At 48.1% G+C, this 24195-nt stretch overlaps 2 protein-coding genes across 6 annotated transcripts in view; one reads left to right on the forward strand and one right to left on the reverse strand.

The window, feature by feature from the left end:
- Window positions 1-19738, forward strand: SASH3 (SAM and SH3 domain containing 3). 2 transcript variants are annotated; one of them, XM_081179483.1, is made up of 9 exons: window positions 1-205; window positions 6502-6597; window positions 8073-8225; window positions 9797-9908; window positions 10391-10554; window positions 11390-11596; window positions 12731-12881; window positions 13170-13348; window positions 19062-19738. In XM_081179483.1, exons 1-8 carry the CDS (start codon window positions 149-151, stop codon window positions 13340-13342), a joined length of 1113 nt encoding a protein of 370 aa, XP_081035609.1. In that variant the 5' UTR covers window positions 1-148; the 3' UTR covers window positions 13343-13348; window positions 19062-19738. The 2 variants fall into 2 exon arrangements, with proteins under 2 accessions (XP_081035609.1, XP_081035608.1); XM_081179482.1 differs by lacking the exon at window positions 19062-19738 and having other exon boundaries at window positions 6-205; window positions 13170-14451.
- Window positions 14998-24195, reverse strand: part of ZDHHC9 (zDHHC palmitoyltransferase 9) — a 22783-nt gene continuing 13585 nt past the window's right edge. For 3 of the 4 annotated variants that reach the window (XM_081179478.1, XM_081179479.1, XM_081179480.1), the window contains exons 3-10: window positions 23821-23981; window positions 22961-23119; window positions 21163-21300; window positions 20948-20997; window positions 20681-20782; window positions 19762-19865; window positions 17454-17604; window positions 14998-17202 (exon numbers count right to left, since the gene is read on the reverse strand). In XM_081179478.1, the coding sequence (XP_081035604.1) occupies window positions 17101-17202; window positions 17454-17604; window positions 19762-19865; window positions 20681-20782; window positions 20948-20997; window positions 21163-21300; window positions 22961-23119; window positions 23821-23981 (967 nt within the window). In that variant the 3' untranslated portion in view covers window positions 14998-17100. The remainder of the gene's footprint in view (window positions 17203-17453; window positions 17605-19761; window positions 19866-20680; window positions 20783-20947; window positions 20998-21162; window positions 21301-22960; window positions 23120-23820; window positions 23982-24195) is intronic. The other variant, XM_081179481.1, reaches the window with a different exon arrangement.

The following is a 24195-nucleotide window of genomic DNA, read 5'->3' on the forward strand; positions in this document are numbered from 1 at the left end:
GCCCAGTTGCTGGGAAAGGAGCCCATGTGATGCAGTGATTTCCTGCCTACTTCCTGGCCTCTGTCGCTTCTCATAGTCGCCTGCTGCTTCTCTCTGGCTTACTCTCTCGCTCTGCCTGTCACTTAATGTACTCTGGAGAGAGAGCACCATGTTGCGCCGGAAGCCATCCAATGCCAGTGAGAAGGACCCAGTGCAGAAGAGGAAGGTGAGTGATTGGAGAGGCAAGCACCAGGTCCTCACCTCTTCCCAGAACCTCTTCTTGCCCAACAGATTGCTAGTAGGGGCACAACAGCAGCACTTGACCAATGGGATGAGGCTGTGGAGAGCACCAAGGCCTGAATTCCTTACATTTCATGCTAGTCCTTTGTACCTATTGTTTTTAGAAGACTTTGGGGGGGGGCATAGTTTGCCAGCCAGAGGCTAGGAGTTGTGGATTTCCTTAGGGCATGGGTAGGCAAACTAAGGCACGGGGGCCAATCACCTTCTAAATCTGGCCCGTGGACGGTCCGGGAATCAGCGTGCTTTTACATGAGTAGAATGTGTTCTTTTATTTAAAATGCATCTCTGGGTTATTTGTGGGGCCTGCCTGGTATTTTTACACAAGTAGAATGTGTGCTTTTATTTAAAATGCATCTCTTGGTTATTTGTGGGGCATAGGAATTTGTTCTTTCCTCCAAAAAAATATAGTCTGGCCGGCCCCCCACAAGCTCTGAGGGACAGTGGACTGGCCCCCTGCTGAAAAAGTTTGCTGATCCCTGCCTTAGGGGCTACGCTTTGGTACAAGGGTTGCTGTAGCTCAGTGGTAGAGCATCTGCTTTTCATGTAGAAGGTCTTGGGTTCAATCCCTGGCAATTCCAGGTAAGGCTGGTAAAAGCTTCTTAGCTGAGACCCTGCAAGGCCACTGCCAGCCAGAATAGACAATATTGAGCTATCTGTAGCAAGGTTCTGAAAATATGGCAGCTTCTGTGTTCCCCTTTCCCCCATGCTGCTTGGCACCTGCTGCTGTAGAAGCTGTCTCAGGTCCCTTTGTGGTTGTGCTATGTTAGGCAAAGCTGGACCCAGCTAGGTTCACAGCAACTGCAAAATCCGCTCAAGTGGTCTCTTTGGGCAGCAATGTTTCCTTGGGGTGAGGCTGTCACACCAGTGAAATTGAGTGCCACAATCCTAGAGGGGCTCTCCAGGACAGTTGACAGCCCTGCAGCTATCCAGAGCACCAAACTGTCTAGGACAGATGCTTTTTAGATACGAGTCCTCCAGCTTGCTTCATGGGCAGGGGTGGGTAAACTGTGGCCATCCAAGCCTTCCATCCCTGCTTCTTGTGGGGGGGGGGGCAGTTTCCTTCAGCAGGCATCCTTGTTAGGCAGTGTCTGTGTACTGCATATGTGGATGTGTTTGTGTGTTTGTTTTCTGACTCTGAGCTTGTTCTAGTTTAAGTGGTATGATGTGCAGAAATCCATCAGGGACATTTTCCACACCACGGAAAACAGCAGCTGATAAACAGTGCAGCACTTATGCCAGGGCAAAGGGGAGGGAAGACTTCATCCAGAAACACAGGAGAAAAGGGGAGTGAAATGATCAAGCCATAGAAACATGAAAGATCAGAGCTCAGTGCCCACTCTGTTCTCTGCAGACAGAGGGTGCTCTTTCTTAGGCCTATTAAATAAATGTTAAAGAATTTATAATATGAGTACAGTATTGGTCATTAACCTCTCAGTTAAATTTGCACACATTAGAAGCAAATGTTTATGAAGCAATAAGTCTGTTTTAGGAACAAGAAGCTGCATTCATACTGACTATTGACTCCATCTAGTTTAGTGTTGTCTACACCGGCTAGATAGCAGCTCTCCAGGCTTTTAAGCAGGGATCTTTCCCGGTTGTACTTGAAGATGCCAGGGATTGGACCTGGGACCCTCTGTATGCAAATGTAATGCCTTATGGCTGCGCTATGACTTTCTCCCAATTTTTAGCCTATTCACATGTGTTGCGTAGCTTGCATCATCTTCAAAGCTGCTTTCCTCCTGGACCTAAAACAAGGAAGATGGTGTTTGTCCTCTGCAGCTTTTATATATTTTCCAAACGGCAGCCTGATTTCGGGGCATATTATTTCCCATTTATCTCACTCATTAGTGGATTAAATGTTAGTGCCCCAGTTTCTTCCTCTCTCATTCTTTGGGGGATGTTGTTCCCTTCACCTCTCCATCTTCTCCTGTCACCCCCCCCCCCTTTTTCACTTCCTCATTTCTCTCTTCCAAAACCAAACAATGGTTCAAATTCCCACAGAACAGCACCCCCTCTAGAATATCTTCTTTCTGGCTTCTTACAGGGGGGCAGAGCTTTGCTAGGCAACAACCTACCTCATCAGATGCATCTGTTCTCGGATGCATTTGATGAAATGGGCTGCAGCCCGTGAGATCTCAAGCTGCAACTCAACTACAGACCGCGAGTAGAGCTGTCATTGCACAGTTTCGTTGCGGCCGCCCCACCTGGGGAGCCCTCTGAGCAAATCAGTTCCGAGTTTTGCACAGCGCTGCAAGCATGCCACTCCGACAAGAGCTGAAGCGAGCCTTCCTACGTGTGACTGGAGGGCTACCGCAAAAGAACTGACTGTGTGTGTTTTTGGTATGACCGGCTGGTAGTCCTTCTCAGGGGGCGGGGGCACTGCGATGATGAGCAGCTTTTGCATCGGGGCGGAGTCGTGGGCTTCGTATTGTGTGGATCTGGTGTAGGCTTACCAGCAGCTCCCAGCTCCCCACATCCACCCCTTCCTCCTGCTTTGCTTATGCACCGAGGCGTGAACTCCGCTTTGCAAGTATTTGCATTTTCGGACCTCAAATGCGCCACCGCGTGCGGACACACACACACACACACACACACACACACACACGCAATAGCCGTCCTCTGACTTCGGCAGCTTCTCTGTTCGTAAGCCAAGCCCCACCTCCCGCACACCTTCGCCGCTCTAGCGCTTAGGCTCGAGAGAGCTTGCTGTTGGTGGTGGTGCCAAGCCACGCGCTTCATTCGCTGAGTGGCGATTTTTGTAGCGACCTTACAAAAGAAAAAAAAGAGATGCACGCCAGATGTGAAAGCGGGAACGGCCAGGTTGGCTTAAGGCCAATGCTTCTTCCGTGCCATAGGCGCCGACTCCATGGGGCTTGAGGGGGCCCGAGCCCCCTCAAAAATTCGTTTGGGGGGGCTCAGCCCCCCCAATAATCTCGGGCGGCGGTGGGCGCGTCCGCGGCTTTTATAGGGCGCCCGGCGCGCACCAGCTCGATAACGGGCACCGGCGCGGCGGGGGCGCCGGGCCGGGGGAGGGGGGCGGCCGGCCTGTCTCCTTGGCAACCCCATTGAGCAGCGCCGGCTCCCCCGGGAGGGCCATCCCCCCGCGCCGCCGATCGCCAACACCGCCGACGCTGTGGCTGCCCGAGCCCGAGCCCGAGCCCGAGCCTGAGCCCGACCCGAAGCCCGAGCCCGAGCCCGAGCCCGAGCCCGAGCCTGAGCCCGACCCGGAGCCCGAGCCCGAGCCTGAGCCCGAGCCCAAGCCCGTCAGTCAGTCAGGAAGGAAGGAAGGAAGGAAGGAGAAATGAGGAGGGAGACGAGGGAGGAAAATTGCGCGCAGGGTGAAGAAAGGAGAAGGGCGAACGAGACGAGCTTCCAACCCAAAAAAGGGCTGGAAGACTGGGAGGATGCAGGATCGGGAAAGAAAGTGACGCCTTCCCCGCCCGCGACGTGGCCCGCTTGTCATTGGCAGTGCAGCGGGCGCCCAGAGGGGCTGGGCACCGGCGCAGGGCCGCTCCGCAGCCGCGGAGGACAGCTGCGCGGCTAGCAAGGTGTGCCGCGTAGAGCGCGGCCCTTGTGTGGCCCGGTGGCCAGGCAAGCTCGGGCGGGGACCCCCATGCGAATCTAAGACGGGAGAAGAGGGCAGAGCAAAGGGGGTCCCTTCCCCAACCTCCGGCTCTGAGACTTCCCTGCGCCCCAGAAAAGCGAAAGGATTTTCTCTCTTTTTTTATATATATAAATATTTTATTAAGTTTTCAAATACAAAGTTAGAAACATACACTGAAGAAAAAAGTAAAAGAACAAGAAAAAGAAAAAAGAAAAAGAAGAAAAGAAAACCAACCATTCAACACATTTTTTATATAACTAACTGGACTTCCTCGCATCTCCCTTACCCTGCATTCTTTATAATAAAGATATCAGCAAATTATTACCTTGTTTCGTACCTTATTTTGTACTTTTCAAATACTATACCTCTAAATTTAACATACTTTTCATCAGTTACTTATATCTTAAATTAAACATAGTATTACCTTAGATTTTGACCTTTTCTTACTTAAAATATAATTTCCTGTTTCCCAAATCTAATTGCTGAAGCTATAGTTTCCAAATCGTGTAAATTTTTAACATTCATACAACTTATATTGTTTTTGTAAATAGTCCTTAAATTTTTTCCAGTCCTCTTCCGTTGTTTCTTCTCCCAAATCTCGGATTCTGCCAGTCATTTCAGCCAGTTCCATGTAGTCCATCAATTGCGTCTGCCACTCTTCCAGTGTGGGTAAATCTTGTGTCTTCCAATATTTTGCGATGAGAATTCTTGCTGCTGTAGTTGCATACATAAAGAAAGTTCTATCCTTCTTTAACACTTTCTGGCCAACAATGCCCAAGAGGAAGGCCTCTGGTTTCTTGGGAAAGGTATACTTAAATACCTTTTTTAACTCATTATAGATCATTTCCCAGAAGGTCTTCACTTTTGGACAAGTCCACCAGAGGTGAAAGAATGTCCCTTCAGCCTCCTTACATTTCCAACATTTATTATCAGACAGGTGATATATTTTTGCAAGCTAGACTGGGGTCATGTACCACCTATAAATCATTTTCATAATATTTTCCTTCAAGGCATTACATGCCGTGAATTTCATTCCGGTGGTCCATAACCTTTCCCAGTCCTCAAACATGATGTTATACCCAATATCCTGAGCCCATTTTATCATGGCTGATTTGACTGTCTCATCCTGAGTGATTTTCTCTTCAACCTGCCCTCCATCCTCTTGCAGAAAACTCTTTGCCTGCCCTGCCCGTATCTCGTTTTTGCTTTTTAATTCCACACACGCACCCTTCGGACTTCGTGGCAATCGGGCGCGCGGGTGCGTTTCCTAAGAGAGTGAGGACCCCCGCCTCCTCCCCACCTGCTCCCTCGCCAGCCAGCCAGCCGCGCGCCCTAGCCGGAGAGCCCCGGCCGTCCCCGTCGCGCAATCGGCTGGATCTCCCTTCAGCAGGCCGTGCTCACAACTCGGCCCAGGGACCCCCAGCAGTGGATCTCCGGCTCAGCTGAAGAATCCGGCAACAAGCCCCCTCCTCCCCAATCGCTCCGCCGAAATACGCTCCAAAACCCCCCAGATAGGCCGCCGGCCGCCAAGTCTAGTGGCGCCCTGAGCGAGGGTCTCTCCCCAACACCGCCACCTCGAACTGCGTTCTCCCGGCTACCCGAGCGAACCAGCGGCAGGACCCCGGTATGGGCCCCCCCAATATTTTTTATAAGTCGGCGCCCCTGTTCCGTGCACCCGTTTCCCGTCTCTGATGGCGTGCAAGATCCAGAGCAATGCATGTGCAGTGGTACCTCTGGTTAAGAACTTAATTCGTTCCGGAGATCCGTACTTAACCTGAAACTGTTCTTAACACTTTAGCTAATGGGGCCTCCTGCTACCGCCGCACCGCTACCACACGATTTCTGTTCACATCCTGAAGCAAAGTTCTTAACCCGAGGTACTATTTCTGGGTTAGCGGAGTCTGTAACCTGAAGCGTCCGTAACCCGAGGTACCACTGTATATTGCGAGATGGGAGGACGGGGGACTCCAAGTGATGCTAACACTAATTGGAGAGAGAGCAGGACAGGAGCGACTTGCTCTTTCCTCTTACCAAAATGTACAGTCAGATCGTGAGCTGGCGAGGAGCGTAGACGTGCAGCTTTCTACAGTACTTCCCTCGTAACAACAGTTCATGCTTCCTTAAAAAGGCCTGCTTCCTTCCCGAGCCACGCCTTCCCACAGTTCCCCATTTACTCCCCCCCCTTCCCCAGCCAACATATTAATAACAGAGCTTGATGTGGGAGAGGTTGTTGTTGTTTAAGGTATAGCCATCGCTAAGTTAGTACCTGCTCCAGCTATTTTGGACTACAACTCCCATCAGTCCCAGCTAGTCTGACGTGGGTGCCACCATCCGTGCGCATGGCACTTCATAAGAGGCCAGATCTCTGCCCCGCGGAGCTTTCAAATCTAAAAATACTGCACAGTGGACGCAAGAGAGGAATGAGGAAATGAGAGGCTGGGTTAACAGGAAGAATCTGTATTTTCTCCAGTTACACCAGCTTGGATTTGGTTGCAGAATTGGTTACAACATGAGGACTAGGAGGCTGAGCCTTCACATGCCCCTCCATCCGTTTCCAGATGTGTGCTCCCTGCTTTTTCCTATATTTACATGCTGCACCCTCTTGCTCCCCTTATCAGCTGTCCCTGCAGCGATCCAGCAGCTTCAAGGACTTTCCTAAATCCAAACCCAGCTCCCCTCTACCTAGTGAGAAGGAATTCAACCTAGAGGAGGAGGTGAGTACCCCCATTTATTTACCTATAACATTTGTAAGACACCTTTTCCTCCAGGGAGCTCAAGGTGGTTCTCCCAGTTTTATCCTCACAGCAACCCTGAGCTACAGTGACTGTCCCAATGTGAGCTTCAGTGCTGAATGGGGATTCGAACTCTAGGCTCTGATACTCTGACCATATCACCTTCATCACAGAGCATCCGACTCTGCCCAGGCTTATTCACATATTAATCTGTTCATTTTCTTACCCTAATATCCTACCTTTTATCCATCACGGAATGGTCACATTCTTTTCTCCAAAAAATTCTATCTATGCACTGTGATTTGCTTAGCGTGCTGGGAATTGTAGCTACAAATCACAATTCTTTGGGGGAAGCCATGACTGTTAAAGCAATATGTGTGTGCTTTAAATGTATGGTGCTACCAGGCAACATCTATATGTGAAATATATACTCTTGAGTCGAGAGTGGATTTCATGCTCTTTATTCAGCTCATAGTGGTGAGGAGGAATGAATCTGCTTTATATACATTATTTACACAATGGGCTGCACGTGATTGGCTAATTCCAGAATTCTCCTGTAGGCCAATCAGGTTGTGGATTCACTTCCATCTGGAGCTGGATTGGGTGGCTCCTGCAGACCAATCATACTGCTGCATTGTTCTAGGACCAATCAGACTGCTGCATTTTGAATCCTATTGTTCTAGGACCAATCAGACTGCTGCATTTTGGATCCTATTGTTCTAGGACCAATCAGACTGCTGCATTTTGGATCCTATTCAACTCAGTACATAACAATATGGCTCCGACCAATCACCTTCCAGGTGCTGACCACCAGTTTCAGCAAAGCAAGGAGTGGTCTCATGTGCCTTGGGACCATACCTGTTCCCATCCACTGCCTACAGTCAGTCCTGCTCTTACCTGCCTTGGGCTTCCACTGCTGCAGCCCTGAATCAGCTGCATCACATTTGCCTCTCGTATTGCAGCTCGTATTAGCTTCTCCTACCTGTGACATCCCAGAGCTGTTGGGACTCTCATCAGCCTCAGCCAACATGGCCATTGGTCAAGGATGGCAGGAGCTGCATCCCAAACAACATCCAAATGGCCACGGGTTCCCCATTTCTGTTTTATATTGACAATGTTAGAGCTTCTGCCCCTTTCAAGGGATGTCGCCTGGTCCTTATTCCCCCACTTCCGTGGTTCCTGCACTGTCCGAAACGCTGTGCTGCCCATCTCTGCCCCATCTCAAAAGCTACAGTTCAGCAACTGCACATATATTTACGTGCACCCCCCTCATATTCAGTGGGAAAAGGGTGTGTAGACAGCCGTACAATAGCTCAGCCTGTCTGAAAAGGCAGGCCTCTTCATATCTGTTGCTGGGGGCACATGGAAGGTTTGATTCACCGCATCCCACACCCAGCAAGGAGGCATCTCCTCCTCTCCAGGCCAGCTGCTCCCAATACTTTTCCTCTTCTGTACAGGTCCCCGAAGGCAGTCGTACAAACTCTGTGCCCAGCCCAGATGACTCAGGCCGAAGCAGCACCTCAAAGCTGGGTAAGAGATGGAGAGCTGCCATCTCCCGGACCATGAACAGGAAGACCGGCAAAGCAGCCGCCAAAGCTCTCGCAGAGCAGGTGAGAAACGAGGCAGCGTGACCAGCCGACTTTCCTTTCCCACTGGACCTAAATTGCGTCATTACCTGAAGGGAGATGCTTGCTCTTTTCTTGTTCTTTTCTCAGCCCTCATGCTTGCGAGGGGAAAGTGAATAGGCAGCAACAGAAACGAAGAGCAACGCCAGCGAAGAGGCTCTAGGGATCAGCAATAGGCCCCTTGTACAGCTGCCTGGTGATGTCAATTCATGCAGCAAGGCCTGGGTCTGGTGTCTTGTGTGAAACAAAACCACCAAGGTCTGTGATGCTTTGACACCTAGCACACCTTGGGTCAAGGGGCCAGCAACCTTATGCTTTCAACACCTGCTAAAGACTTTTCATTTCACCTAACCCTTTATGGAGTAGCTCGCTGGCTGTGCATTTTATTGTCTCTTACTTGGCCACTGTGATGCTTGAACAGGTTTTATTTCAGTGGTTGGCACCGTGTGCCTTTTATCCTTTCCTACACTGCTTTGCGATTTTTTTTGGATGCTAAGTGGCTTATAAATACTTTATTAATAATAACTCTTTGAATACTTGCCCAGAGCCTGATAAGACTGAAGCCTAAGCACCAAACAAGACATGACATTTAAATGCATCATTAATCACTGTTTGTTTGTTTGTTTTTTAAAAAAATTAAAAATTTATAACAGGTGCAGAGATCCATGAGCTTCTGTTAGCCCATCAAGAAAACACCAGCAAGAACTTTCCTTCTGAGCTTAATAGCAGCTTGGGCAAGGGGATATTCATCTAGAGCAGGGTTTCCCAATCTTGGATCTCCAGCTGTTTTCGGACTACAATTCCCTTCATCTCTGACCACTAGTCCTGCCAGCTAGGGATGATGGGAGTTGTAGTCCCAAAACAGTTGGAGACCCACTTTTGGGAAACCCTTATCAAGAGCACAGGGCAGGGGGAAGAAATGGCCAGAATGCTGCAGATAGGAAGCTGACTTATACAAAATCAGACCTAAGGTCCAGCTAGCTTGGTACTGTCTCTACTTGCTAATGCTTTCTGGAGTTTCAGACAGGGTTCTCTCCCAACTCTACAAGGAGATGCCAAGGATTCAAACTGGGACACATGCAAAGCAGATGTTCTGGCCCTTCCCTGTGTGGGTGTGTAAGAACAGATACATGATTGCTAATGACATGTTAAGCACGCACAGCTAAGCTTGATGTTTAGGACTTGAAGGGAGAAATCCAGCAGCATGGCACTCAAACTCAACCAAACTCAGCAGCATGGCATCTGAACACTTATGTAGGATTTACATACCGTATTTTGAAGGGAGTGACATAATTCATGATACCCTCTAAAGGTTTGGGAGTGGGGAGAGAAGGAACATACGACCATTAATTCCAAAATATATGGGCCCTAGTGGCTCAGTGGTGGACCACTGGGCATGCAGAGCACATGTTTTAAGTTCATTTAAAGGGTTGCCCAGCTGGGAAAGACTTTTGGTAGTTGGGGGAAGAACAGAACTGAGCAGGATGCTGCAAGAAACAGGGTCTAGACACTAGACCCGAGCAAAGTGTTCATTGTGCCTTATTGCCCTAATGCAGGGGGAAGCTGAAGACGAGGCTGCTGCATCTCCCATCAGCAGCCCCACTGAAGACGAAGGCCCAGTCTTTCCAGAATCAAGTGAGGAGACCAGCAGCTTTCACTCACCAAATGGTGAGTCCAGCATGAAGGCTTAGCACTGAGGCTGGGCTATATAAACACTTTGGACTGCAGACAGAAGCTCTCATAAGAGGACGCCTGTCTGTACAAATAAAACCCCGCAACACCAAGCTTCCTCCATACAGGAAACGAGGCTTCATGGAGAAGGGTTCAAACATCGCTTTTTTTCCTTGGCACACTAGCTTTCTGTTTGCAAGGATTTCTTTTTTCTGGAGGAAGCAGGAGAAAGACCACAAGCTGGAGGGTAGCTTTATATCAGCACACACTGCCACACACTGAATGACGTGGCTGGACGAGATCTCCTAAACCCTGAATAGCTCACCCCCTGCTGAAAGGGGAGGAGGCAGTTTACATCCATCAATCACTCTGTCTCCATTTCACTGAACCTACCAGAGGTCCAGTGTCCAAACTGTAAGCCCCAGCAAAATCCACCCACTACAATTTCTTCCTTCTGATCTGAACCTCTCCTCCTGCAGGGACTGAATTGTCCAATCCCAGACTGATGGGAAGCAGCTGCAGCAGCAGCAAGAAGGGAGACGAGGCCAGCCCCATACCCTATGTTGGCCCTTTTTGTGGAAAAGCCAAAGTTCACACTGACTTCCTCCCCAGCCCGTATGATAAAGACTCTCTGAAACTTCAGGTAAGCAACAATGCAACACTTGGCATTTATCTTCCCTTGCAAGTCTGCAAAGGCAGACTTGTTCTAGCAGAGAGATCTCTTTTGTCATCAGCCTACAAAGGAAATATTTCATGCCAAGTTATTGATCAGGCCAATGTGGCATCATCCTGAAAAATGGTGACCCATTGTAGGATTAGGACTGTGTAGCAAGAGTTGGCTCTCCAGCTGTTGTAGGACTCCCAAGTCCCAACACTGCAGCCAGCATGGCCAGTGGTCAGAGATGGACAATATAGTCCAGCAACACCTGCAGGACCACAAACTCCACAAACTGGAGCACTTCAACAACTGAGAGGGATAAATTATTTTTTTAAAAAAAACCTTTGTCACTTCTCAAGTGTTGGTTCTGGCTGTCTTCCCTTCACTCAGTATAATAGCAGGTGAGAAGCCTCTCTTTTTTTCAGCCAAAGGGCCTCATTCCCTTAGGCAACTTTCCAAGATCAGCACACCAGGGGTGAGCAAGGCCGGAAGCAAAAAGTGGGTGCAGCAATAGATGTGTGGCCATTACTTGTGTACAGCTGGCAACACCACAGCAACATGAAGAGTGGGACTAGTTTTCAGAGGTTAGGTATCTCAAACAAGATAGATCTAGGCTGATGGCTCCTCTCTTGGAAGGCAGTAGCTTGACTGAACCATACCTGAAGGTCACAGAAACCCCACATCCTCAGTTCGGGGGTGGGGAGGAAGTAGAGAGATACCAGGCTGATACCAGCACCTGTGTTCCTGTAGGACTGAATAGTCATGCTGTGTGGTGCTGTAAGATCAACTAAAAGATGTGATGATTTTGCATTTGGCATAGAAAGGAGATGTCATCCACATCATTGCAAAGGCACCTGCAGGTACCTGGACTGGTCTTTTGAACAACAAAGTGGGCTCCTTCAAGTTCATCTATGTGGACATCATCCCAGAAGACCCTGCTCCAGTTGCAAAAAGCAGTTCGCGAAGCAGGAGCAAGAGGCCCAAACCCAAAACCTTGCACGAACTGCTGGAACGCATGAATCTTGAGGTGAGGATGTTGCCCTACCAGTAGAGCAAAACAGCAAGGCTACTAGAGGGTTGGGTTTGTGGTTCAGGGACTGGGCACACATTTTGCGTGGAGGACATCTAAGGGTCCGTCTCTGGAATCTCCAAATACGGCTCGGAAACGATACCTGTCTGAAACTCTGGGCCTTACTGCTGATTAGCAAACTATAGTTAGATAGACATTGGATGGGCTAATGGTTTGACTTGGTGGAGTTGTTTTTGAGGAATGTTTGGAGGGTGCATGGAGCTCTAGCTCATTGCTGGCATTTTGCTGTACAGAGAGGCTAGAAACAAATGTGATTAACTAGCCCAGGCTAGCATATAGTCCACATATGTACATACAGCCGTAATTCATTCCCCATAAAGGAATAGGCCAGCCTGAATTTTAGCAGCCTGAGTTCAACCATATAGAGCTGTCATAGCCACTGCATAAAAGCTCTTGCAGCTAGTACAGCAATGAAGTGCAGCAATGAAGTGCAGCAATGAAGTGCAAATGAAGTGCAGCAATGAAGTGCAAATAAAGTGCAGCAATGAAGGATCTAAACTTATTGGCAAAAATTCCACAAGAACTAGCATTTGAGCTCCATTGCTGAACAGATGTTCTGATCTGATTGCATCTATTGTACAGATGTAGGGTATTTCCCCCCCAAGCTGCTAGTCCCCACTTTTTAAATCCTCCCTCTCTATAAAAACACTTACCGTATTTATGTTGTTGCACAGAGGCCTCTGTCAGAACTGTTATTGCCTCTGCTCTTGTTTCTCCCTTTGGGGGTTTACATTGAGACTTACTTCTTCTTTTATCAGCATGTAGGACCCTAGGGCAGTTGTTGGGGGCAGGGGCTAGATCCTTGCTTTGGACTCCACTTGAAGAAACAATTTGCTTTCTTAGCACTGGGTGATTGGGTCTGGTAGCCACCAATAAATTTCCCACAATGCTCAGGACTTCTGGGGCATTGTGGGAAATTTAAATGGAAGCAACCGCAGCCTAGCACTGATCAGAATGCTGCTGTGGCCAATGTCAGGTAAGTCTACCAGAGTCTACACATGAAGTCCCCCAGTCACTGAACCTGGCTAGCTGCTCATAGCCAGCACATTGATGCTCTTTCCCATTCATCAGGAGTATGCCTCTACATTGCTACTGAATGGCTACCAGACCTTGGAGGACTTCAAAGAGCTGCAAGAGACCCACCTGAATGAACTGAATATAACTGACCCACAACACCGTGCCAAGCTGCTAACAGCAGCGGACCTCCTGCTTGATTATGACAGTAAGTGCTTTTATTAAAAAGCTTGTTTCTTTCCCTTCCCATTCACAGACTCTTTAGCAGACCTTCTGCTTTGCCTGCAGAAGGTCCTAGATTCAAAGCTTACCATCTCCAGTTAAAAGGGTCAAGTAGCAGACAATAGAAGATACCCCATTCTACTTGAAATCATGGGAGGCTACTGCATTCAAGGGTAGACAACACTGGCCAAATAATCTGGCCTCATGTCCAACAGCTTCCCATTTCCCTACAGGTGGGCTTTCCAGTAACAATAGTTGCTTTCTCTCTCCCCAGCAAGCAGTGAGGCTGAAGATGAAGGAGGAAGCTTGGGGGGCCCTGGAGAGCCAAAGGGAGACATTCCCCGTGATTCTGGCTGCTTTGAAGGGACAGAGACACTGGACAGCGGGCGAGAAGACTCTAAACTGGGGAAAGAGCTGCAAAATCTCTCTCTGGCTGGCTCACGCTGAGAAAAGGTTTTTCCTTCTTCATCCTGGGGGTTGGTTTGGCAAATGTAAGCAGTCATCCAAAACGCGCCTGCCTCCAAGACAGAAGATACAGCTGCAAAATCAAAAGCTCCCTCTTCAGAAAGAGCAAGAGCATTGCTGCAGCCTTACTACTCCCGGAGTATTGGCTGGATAAATCAATAAATCTGTCAGGTCCCAGAAACTCTGCCTTTCCCTAGGCTAGAAATTTTAAGAACAGGTTTTTGCATTTAGAAAGGCTTGTTGTTTAGCCTTCTTGCATGCAGTTGGCTCAAGCTGTCCCTCCACCCACAGGTACTGAGAACTATTGAACATGCTGCTGAGCTGAGGATGGTTACTGTTCTCCCCATAGGCTCAGTACCTTCTGGCTCAAAGGACACCCCACCCCCCTTACTCAAAATACAGAACCAACACAATAGGGGTCATGACTGAAGGCTGGAGGTAGAACTAAATAACTGTGGTCTGTATCCCTGAAGAAGAGCAGCAGATGCAGAGATTAATGCTCTGAACGTAGCCACTGCTTTCCCCTTCTTTGTGTTGTGGAGTGGGAAAAGGCTCCCCAGGAGGAACGACGACCTAAAAAGCAGGGTGGTTTGCTCTAATGTGGGGAGGAAATGAAGATGGACAATTTGCTACTTTTTTTCGCTTTGAATATTCCCATAATTATCTTGTTTAAAATGACGTGTGGAACTGCATCGAGAGAAAGAAAGCAGGGAAGGGCCATAACTCAGTGGCAGAATGCATGTTTTTCACAAAGACAGTCCCAGGTTTGATTCATGGCATAGCCAGGTAGGGCCACAAGATGCTTCCCATCTGAAACTCTTGGGATGCTGCTGGCAGTGTGGACTAAAGCTCAATGGACCATTGGTCTGGCTAAATATAAGGAAGCTTCCTGTGTATCTGGTCAACATCAGGTAGGTATAATTCCCAGGCTGGCTGAGCTGCCTCTGAGAAGCAGCACCATTTGGATTAGGAGGTTTGCACTTTACTGGCTGGGGATGTTGAGCTGTGTTTGGCAAATTGAACCAGGGTTTCTTTGGGTCAGATTTAGCCTCTTTGTACAGGATCCCAATAAAGCACATTTACATCCCAAAGCACAGGTCTGGTACAGTACCTTTTTGGAAAAGTGGGTTTAAAACCACCACCCTCTACCCAAGCAGCAGAAAAAAGAAACCCTCCACTCTGTTGTGGAGTGAGGCATACTGACCCCTCTCACACAACTGTGACAGCCAGTTCATCCTGTTTGTTTCCATCAGCCCCTCATTCAATTGCCCTACGCCAGCCTACACAGAAGCCACGTCTTATGAAAACTTGAAGGCAGTTCTCCAAGCAGGCTTCCATGATAATGACTGGCAGGAAGAGAAGTCAAGTATACCACACCTGGTTCTCCCACTTTGACAAGAGTTATGGCCACTGGTTCAGTGTGGCTTCTCTGTTTGTATCAAAAGGGTGGTGTCCTGGCAAAGTACTACTTTACAAGGCAGGCTGCCTCTTGTTTTACTACGGAAGATTCAGTTTAAAGTAAATGCTGCACCATAAACAGAGGCAGGGGAACCAGGCTACCTACAAGCCTAACACCAGTAATGGAGAGTAGCAGTGGAGACAAACTAGTGCCAAGGCAACACACATAACACACCAGATAAATTCCAATACCTTCATTGAGATCAGAGGAGCACACCAAAGCTTCAAGGCAGCCAGGACCATCCTGCTCCCTGGAGCAATTTGACACAGTACATTAGAAAATATAATCCAAACAATATGGTTGCAACACTTGAGATTTGGTCAGTAATTGGGGAAATACGGGAGTATCCTCTACCTTTGCCTCAAGGAAGGAGGGCAGCACTGGCAAGGCATCAAGCAATGATTGTTGGAGGTGCATCTGCCTATTCCTGGCTCCCACCATGCCCAGTGGGGGAAATAAGGAAGCTACATGGACCACACCACCATGTTAGAAGAGGAACCACCTTTCTCTCAGTCACTGCAGGGGACTTGCTAAACTAAGGTTACCAGATTTTTTTCAATGAATCCGGGGACACTTTTCAACGTCAATGGATTTTGTATGGGGACTGATTTGTAAATCCAGGGACTGTCCTCGGGAAACAGGGACATCTGGTAACCTTATCTGGTAACACACTGATTCTACCCCTGCAGATGAAGAGAGCACAAACTTGGCCAGAGTGCTTCACTACTTGGAAACACAGTGGGAAGAACTGGTGGTGTGACTGTCCTAAGCCAAGTGGGAATACACTGAGATATAACCTCTAACAGCTGCAGACCATCAGGGAGAGGTGAGGGGAAGATAAGCTTCTCTGCTGCCCTGACCTGAACAGTTAGCTAAATATTAGGAATAGGCTAAGCAATGCTCTGTTCCCACCTCAGAGGTGCTGTTCATTGCACTTGGGATATGGTCTACTCAGTGACAGCTGAACTACGTTAGAATTGCATGATGCAGGAAGAAAGCTAGTTTTTCAGGGAGTGAGGGTTCCAGCTAGTCTTCTCCCCAATGTAATTGGCTTCTTATGCGGAGGGAGAGTTTTAAAAAAGAAGCATGTTCCTACCAACAGTCTGACCAGCAGCCAAAAAATTATCCTATGGTGAAGAATCCTGATGATGTGCAGTTAAGCTGTATGAGTCTTGCTTGAAATGGCACTGAAGGCTAACTCCACCCACCCACCCCAAACATACTACCACTCATTCAGAGCCCTTTTTTGGCAACTCCCCTCCACTTATAAACAAGGAGGGATTGGGAGGCACAAGAAGGTCTGGACAGAGCAATTACCATTTAGCCAGATAATACAAAGAGCATCACTCAACACTGGATCAACTGAGCTGAAGAGCACCAGGTGGTTTATGGGCCACAAGGAAGTAATGGGAAAAGGGCATACCTCCTATGCCTGTATAGTAGTATCCTTTCCAAGCAAATGCCACTGGCTCTTTTGCTCCCAAGTCACTTTACCACCTTGTGGTCCACCCTGCCCCTTCAGTAGCCCTGACTGAGCAGCTCAGCAGAATGGAGGGGCCAGCTTTTACCAATGCTACCTCAGAAGACTGGAATGGTTGGGAGGAGGGACTGAGAGAAGACCAGGAAGACATACTAACTGGGATAAAAGAGGAAAGAGAAAAACGTACCAGAGTTTCAATATCTAGACAAATAGAGAGAGTTGGGGGGCAAGGACAAGCTAGAGCTCCCTTGGCTGGTTGTTTGATGATTTAGGACCACTTGGGGTTCAGAGGTACCATATGGCACGGTCCGGCAGGAAACATTTGGGAAGGAGCGCTATGTAGAAACCTGGTTGTCTTATGTTCCCATTATCAACTTGGCTCTGCTGGCTGCTGAGTTCAGCCAACATAAAATACTGCAACCACAGGTAGAAAGACAGTACAGAAAAGTGCCACCAGCTCCATCTTCTTCCCAGCTGGCTCCACGCTTCAGCGATGTCAGGCTAGAGAGGCACTCACTTAGTAGTGTTAAGAGACCAAAGACAGGGGAAGTGGGCCTGCCCTAGGCAGCAGCAATTGCCTTTTGAGGGGGGAAGGGTCCCTCAGCAGCATAGTGGGTGCTCAGCATCCATTAGAAAGGGGAGTGCTGGCACTCATCAGTTTGTAGACACAGGTCACAACCACTGGTGAACAAACAGCCAAAGGGAACAGCAAGGCCACTGTCCTGCCAAGCTGTTTCCTGCCCCGGTCCTCTCCACAAGGAGTATGCCAAACAAAAACAGCGTTCATGTCCACTTTGAAGGCTAGTGCGTTGTCTGCTCGTGATCCAGGGATGGAACAGATGGTTCTGCTGCAGAAGGGGGCTGCGCGGTTTCCTGTGGCACCTTGCCTGTTGGCACAGGGAGCTGGAGAGGAGAAAGGAAAAAAAGAGGGAGAAGAGAATGAAGGGTGAGTCACAGCAGAGTATTAAAAAAAAATCTATTTCAGAAGGAAAACTGGCAATTCCTGGAGGTTTCTTTTAGGACTGCATAGCAGAAATCACACCCACACACACCCCGCCTGAGAAAACCCCAACCAAATTCCCTGCCCTTGGCCACCAGATTGCAGAGCTGCTTACTGAGTACATTCAAAGCAAGCTGGCATCTACCACACTTACCACACTCTCCTCTGGGAGGGCACTGTCACCACTGGTTTCCTGGGCACTGGGTTTTTCTGTGGTCCCCTCTACTTGAGTGTTGGGCTCAGGTCCAGCACTGCTTTCAAGGGCAGCACTCTCCTGCTGCAAGATGCCTCGCCTATCCAGCACGCTACAAGGAAAGGATGCGGTGGGGTGAATCAAGAATAGTAGTATACATTTTCGATCTTTTAAAAACATTTTATTGTGTTTTAATGAGTGGAGTCTGGATCATTAGGGTGAATAGGTCTATGCTTTTTTATTATTCCCCCTCCTATGTTTTTAGCTGTTCTTATTTCTTTCTGTAAGCTGCCTTGATTCCCTTTCAGGGGAAAGGGTGGGGTATAAATAATAGTAATAGTAATAGTAATAATAGTGGGTCACTGTTGCACCAACCTCAGTTGCTCTCAGCAAGCCCTCACCTACCAGGGAGAATCAGCTGTACAAATATAAGATATGGGACACCTGGCTTACAAGCAGTACATGTGAAAAGGATATTGGGGGTCTTAGTGCGCCACGAGCTTAACATGGGCCAACATTGTGATACAGCAGCAAAACAAATGAATGCTATTCCAGGCTGCATCAACAGAAATAGTGTCCAGGACAAGGGAAGTAATAGTACCTTGCTATTCCACCTTGGCCAGACCACGCCTGGAATACTGTACTCTGTTCTGCATGCAACAGTTTAAGATACTGACAAGCTAGAATGTGTGCAGAGGAGGGCAACTGAAATGACCAAGGGTCTGAAAACCAAGCCTAGTGAGGAACAGTTGAAGGAGCTGGGTATGTTTAGCCTGGAAAAGAGGAGATATGAGAGCCATCTTCAAGTATCTAAAGGGCTGTCACAGAGAAGGTGAAGCAAAAGCTTGTTTTTTCCTCCTCTGGAGGGTCGGCCTCAAACCAATGGCTTCAAGTTACAAGAAAGGAGATTCTGACTAAACATCAGGAATAATTTTCTGACGATAAGAGCTGTTTGACAGTGGAATGGTCTCCCTCAGAAGGTTGTGGACTCGCCTTCTTTTGAGGTTTTCAAGCAGAGGTTGGCTGGGCTATCTGTCTTGGATGCTTTAGCTGAGATTCCTGCATTGCAATGGGGTTGGACTAGGTAATCCTTGGAGTCCCTCTTCCAACTTTATAATTCTATGATAACCACTGAGGGTGTGGCTCTGCCTGTCATTAATTCTAGCTCAACCTACTACTGGGCTTTAAAGATATGCAGTTCAAATGGAACTATTTGATTAGATAAACAAACACAGAAGGCTTGAGACATGCTTTCCCTGCTCCACTGGGAAGAGTAGCAAGGAACTAGCCCAATGAAGCAGTAGCAATGTAAGCTGCCTTATCCATTTCCCTGGAATGTGATATTTCACACACACACCACACCTCCTAGACTAATATACATATCAGAACGTGATTAGCTGTCCAGTTTTGTACTCCTTTGAATTTTATGGTGCTTGAACTAGACAACCACCACCAAGTACCAAAAATAATGTGTACTTAGAAATAAAATAAGTTGTTAAATACATGTTGTTGAAATACATTCTAAGCACTATGCAATTATGTGTTTTTTAATGACATTCATATGGAAAGTGAATGGAACAGATGTATAAATCAACACCTGCAGAACTGACATGAGCCTGTGGCCCTGTTGTTAAAACTCCAGCTTCCATCAGACTCAGCCACCACACCAGAGGGACACGGAATGAGGACAGCAATAATCCCACAATGCCTGAAGGACCACAAGTTCCCCATGCCAGATGTAATAAACTATAACGTGATCAGCTTTTGTGCACGTGTCTGTAAAAGTATCTTCAGCCATATAGGAGCATAAATTGCTATCAGTTCTACAGATTAGCAGAAAGAAATGTTTCTGCCATTCTAACTGGTTGTTTTAGTTGTTTTTTTCTGCCCTTATTTTATATTACTGCGCTGATGGATATTATTTGTAAATTCAGTTATTGTACCCCACTCTGGGATCACTTGTGATGAAAGGTGGGTCAAGAATATTTAAAATAAATTAAATTAAATGGACTGGAAACAGATGAATCTGTCCATCTCTCCTTGTGACCTCAACCTGAAGCAAGACTGGGAGATGGAAACAGGAGGAATTAAAATAGGGAGCTGGTAGTCAAGGAGGAAGATTATCCCACCCAATTCCCAGAAACTGCCATTAGTCTCTCATCACTTAGATGCACATGAGGGCCTTCAGTCCAAGCACCCCATACCCTACTATGCCCAGCACTATTCTCAGAGGCATAATGTAATATCCAAGCCCAAATCAGACCATTACCTGGGAGGCAGAGGGCCACACAAGACCTCACAGCAGTTCTTCATAATGTTGCCATGGCTATAGGGATTCTGGACACGGTTCTTCCCTGTCCAGGAACCTTTGATCTGAAAGAACAGCAAAAGGTGGAAGGAAGACCAAACAGCAAAATTAGCACTCATCTGCATGATGACAGACCTCCCCCCACCCCCCGAAACCAAAAAAGCACCTGTCTTGTTATCCTGATTCTCCCTCTCCCCCTTACGCTTCTCTAAGAGGATGGTCCCTGCTGCTTTCTTAATTACTTTGGTCCTAATAGAAGCCTTCCTCATTTACAGAGCAGATTTGCTCCCAGAACATGGGTGCAGCCGGGGGTGGGGTGGTGGAGCCCATCATATAAATAATAAAAATACTTAACTGACCAATCGCATCACAGATAACTCAGTTCTGCCCCCCCAGCCTCCCCCCACCCCTGCTAACATAAATCCTGGCTATCCCCATGTCCCAGAATCTGGTACGTCACTGAAAGACTCGACAAACTGTTGTCCAGCAAAACTTTTATCTTGCCTATTAATCTGCACTTGAAAACGTTTTTTTCCAGTTTGGTAGTCTCTGGAGGCTATGACTGAAAGAGAGGCTCCCAAAGTAGAGAAGCCAGAGCTGCACCTTCCCCCCACCTCTAAAACATTTCAGAAAGAACTAGAGATTTTAAAAACAAAATAAAAGAAAGGTTCTGCAATGTTATTTGAAGGAATCCGATTTAGTTCAAATCCATCCAAGATATGTTTTGGACCATGTTCCGATGGTATTCAACCACTCCTGCCCATCAGGATTCCCAACCCATGTTTGCATTTAGCAGCCTTCCTATAAAGAGTGTGAGGAGTCACATATGAAGCTGGAAGGCTGCTTGCTGGAAGGGGTGTATCTTTGTATTGACACTCACATCTTCGTTAGTTGTCTGGTTCAGCGCTACCAGAAAAGTGTGGAAGCCAGTTAAACCCACGACAGACCAAAGTGTGAAGAAGCAGATCAAAACCTCCAGGACTGTGAGCAGCTGAGTTAGGGAACAAGAACTGAACTACAGATGGCTTAGCTTCCCCCCACATTGCAGACAACCCCACCCTGATGCCCCTCCATTCCAGATGGTCTCTCTCATTCTCCTCCTGCAACAGGCAGGTTAGAGACAGCTGTAGTGGAAGCAAAAAGGATATGTCCCTGGGGTTTCTTTCAGAGTATTCAAAAAGCCAATCTTCAGGGATTCTATGTGAAAGGAGAAAAGTTAGTTAGTCTACAGGTGCCAAACAAACCAGGAAGAGCAGGGATTGTTTCCCAATAAAACCACCCCCTTCCCAAGTGATCTTTCAATCACCAGCAACACAGCCCCTCTTCTCCTCCTCCGCCCCCCCGCCAAAAACATGGACTCACTCAGGGCAACGTAGACAATGTTGAAGGAGAAGATGTAGATTGTGAGAAGAGACAAGGAGAGGATGAAGAGGTAGAAGTAACGATAGTTCCTCTTTCCCACGCAGTTGCCCACCCAGGGGCAATGATGATCAAACCGCTCTGCAAGAGCCAGACAAGCACATCAGCAGAGCCAAAGCTGTACCTCTCCACCCTAGCCGTATAACTCTCAGCAAGAAGTCAGTACATACATATATAAATATATATGTATTTGAATTCCACTAACATGTCAAAGATACATTGCAATTTCCTGTACTAAGTTGCTAATGGACAGATTCACACACCCATTTTTGGGGTGGGACAACTGCCAAGGAGCAACTTTTCGCTTTAGAACCCACATGGTAAAAACTGCCCTTTTGGAAGGAGGCTTTTGTGATTATATCCGAAGTGGCCACATCCCAGGAAAAAAATACACTTCTTTTCTAACCTTTCACAGGTATAGAACAAGCAGTTTTACCACATGGATTTATTTATTTTTGGCGGGGGGAGGGGATTGGTGTAGGGCAATGCCTCCTCCCTCTGAATCTGTGACAACTCTTAAACACAACTGCTGATGTACTACTCTCAGGAAGAGGTAACCTAACCTTGCTATTGGTTAGGTTCCAGATCACAGCACACCCAGACTGCCTGATGATTGTCTAGGCACCAAGAACAAAAACTGAGAATGTAAAAAAACTGAGAATGCTTTTATGTAACAAAACCAAAATCAAGTTCCTAGCTGTCAGGGCTGCCTCAGGTCTCAGCTCACAAAAGACCAACGCCAAGTTCTTCTTATATACAAGGATGTTTATTGCAGTTCATAGTTAGTTCCAGCACCGAGGCGTGCAGCCCCCACGTCTGTTAACCTTAGACGGTAGAAGTCCCCTCTGAATCAGTCCCTCCCTTGCACCAGTTTAAGAGGCTTACGCTGCTCCACCTCTTTCTCTCCTTCCTTTTCCGCAGGGTCTTTCTGCCCGCTGGGGTTCCGCTCCTCCTGGATTCCCCTGACGCTGAATCCCCAGACTGCTCTTCCCCCCTCCTGCGGGCTTTGGGACCTGGCTCCTCCTCCGGGCTCCCTGTACTTCCGCGCGCCTCCACATTTGAACTTGGCGCGCGCGCCCAACCTCTAACTTTCCTTTTGACAGTTATACTACTCCCTTCACTGCCCTCCTCCCCTTCCGGGATGATGGCCTGCTCTGACCCCTCCTCTTTCTCTGCTGCCGGAGCTGTTTCCCCTGGCACACTGGAACCTCCCCCCCCTTCGCTGCGCTCTGGTGGGGAAACTGGCCCTGATTCCCAGCTGCCGCTTTGGGGTCCCCTGCTGGCCCCCCGCTCCTGACACTCTCCCCCTGGGGCTCCCCTTGCCCTGACCACGGGCGCCCCCTTTTGGGAATCCTCTGATTCGCTGGAGAGACTCATAGAATCCCCTGCGTCATTGCCATCCTCTTCCTCGCTGTCCTGGGATTCCTCTCCATCGCTCTCCATTTCCTGCCTTCCCTGTGCCTCTGTCCCTGTACCCCTGACACTAGCCCTTATGGCTGAACAGAGGACTGAAGGTGTGGAGACCATGCCTGGTCAAATTTTACATATCGTAAAGATGGAAATTCAGTGTTCCTTCCGTGACTAACAGAACCAGGACACAGAATTCAGCCATTCACAGCAGGGAGCTTCTTTATTTGTAGTAAACGTACAACAGTTTTCTTGTGACCTCTGCCACAGATTATCAGGCGAACTCCTTTATTAAGCTTCCTTTTTCAACCACAATCACAGTCCCACTACTCACCCACACAGTTGTCACAGATGCTGCAGTGCGAGGCACGTGGTGGACGGAAGATCTTGCATGTGTAGCAGTATTTCAGCTTCACTATCTGGTTATTGATCTGAAAGTTCTTAATGCGTGGGGGTGGCCGCTGGCCTGGAGGCACAGTCCCATTGGTTGCCTCTGCAAATGAAAACCACTTTGAATAAGGCAGTCAAACTTCTGAGAGCTGTATGCCAGGGTAAAAGTGAAAGTGGGCACTACCAGTCTACACTCTCTCACACAGCATAATCACCACCCACCCAAGCAGACAACTAGACAGATATAAGGGGATCTTTCACACACACAATGCACAAACCACTCCACAAAACTTAAATCTCTGCTCTTTGGAGACGGTGGTCTTCTTCATAATTTTGTTCCCCATCACAGGGTTGGGCTGGGAGGAAGCAAAGGCACTTCTTCCTGCTATTGCCAGTGTTTATTCTTCCCCTTGTGCTCTTGCTAATGGCTTAGAGGTGCTCAGGAAACAGGAAGGAGCACTTCCTGTTTCCAAAGCACTCTGATGTCATAGCAAAGGCAGTGCACAAAGGGAGGGAAAGGTGCATTTACAGGGGAGCTAACAAGCCACTTTGGACAGCTTGGCAGGCCTGATTAAGCCCATGGGTTCAGCACCCTAGTATGCAGCATAAGCTAAGTGGTGTGAGCCCATATCTCTGGGCAGGACCCTACCCTCTCATACCCTTCATCATCCAGGAGCAGTGGGGGAATTCTTTCCATACCTGCAGACTCAAGTGGTTAAACTATGCTTGGAAGGTTTGAAGAAGGCACTACCCAACAGGCTAGAACTATGTTTGGAAAGCTTGAGGAAGATGCCACCCACTCACCAATCTCCATTTCAATGAAAGCTGCCTCATCAGGCAAGGCTCGAGGAATCACTCCTGGGTCACTGAAGCTTGTGCGCAGGAGGGTAGCCATCGCAAATAGGAAGAGGACAGCTCCAAAAACAGGGATAGTTGGGGACAGATGGACAGCAAGATAGCGACACCTGCAATGAGAGAAAAGCCCATAGCAACTGAAATCAGACACAAAGCCTGTTGTGTGCCAAATTATGCTTGGGGGGGGGCCTAAAAAAACCCCAACATAATTGCTTTAAAATGTTGCCCTTTGACTTCATGTCTCCTTGATGCTCAGAGGCAGTGAGGCATGAAAAAAAGACCTTGTACCAATAGAATCAGGATTAAAGCAAATGTCATGGATTT

The sequence above is a fragment of the Podarcis bocagei genome (assembly GCF_964188305.1).
Source record: "Podarcis bocagei genome assembly, chromosome: Z".
Taxonomy (NCBI): domain Eukaryota; kingdom Metazoa; phylum Chordata; class Lepidosauria; order Squamata; family Lacertidae; genus Podarcis; species Podarcis bocagei.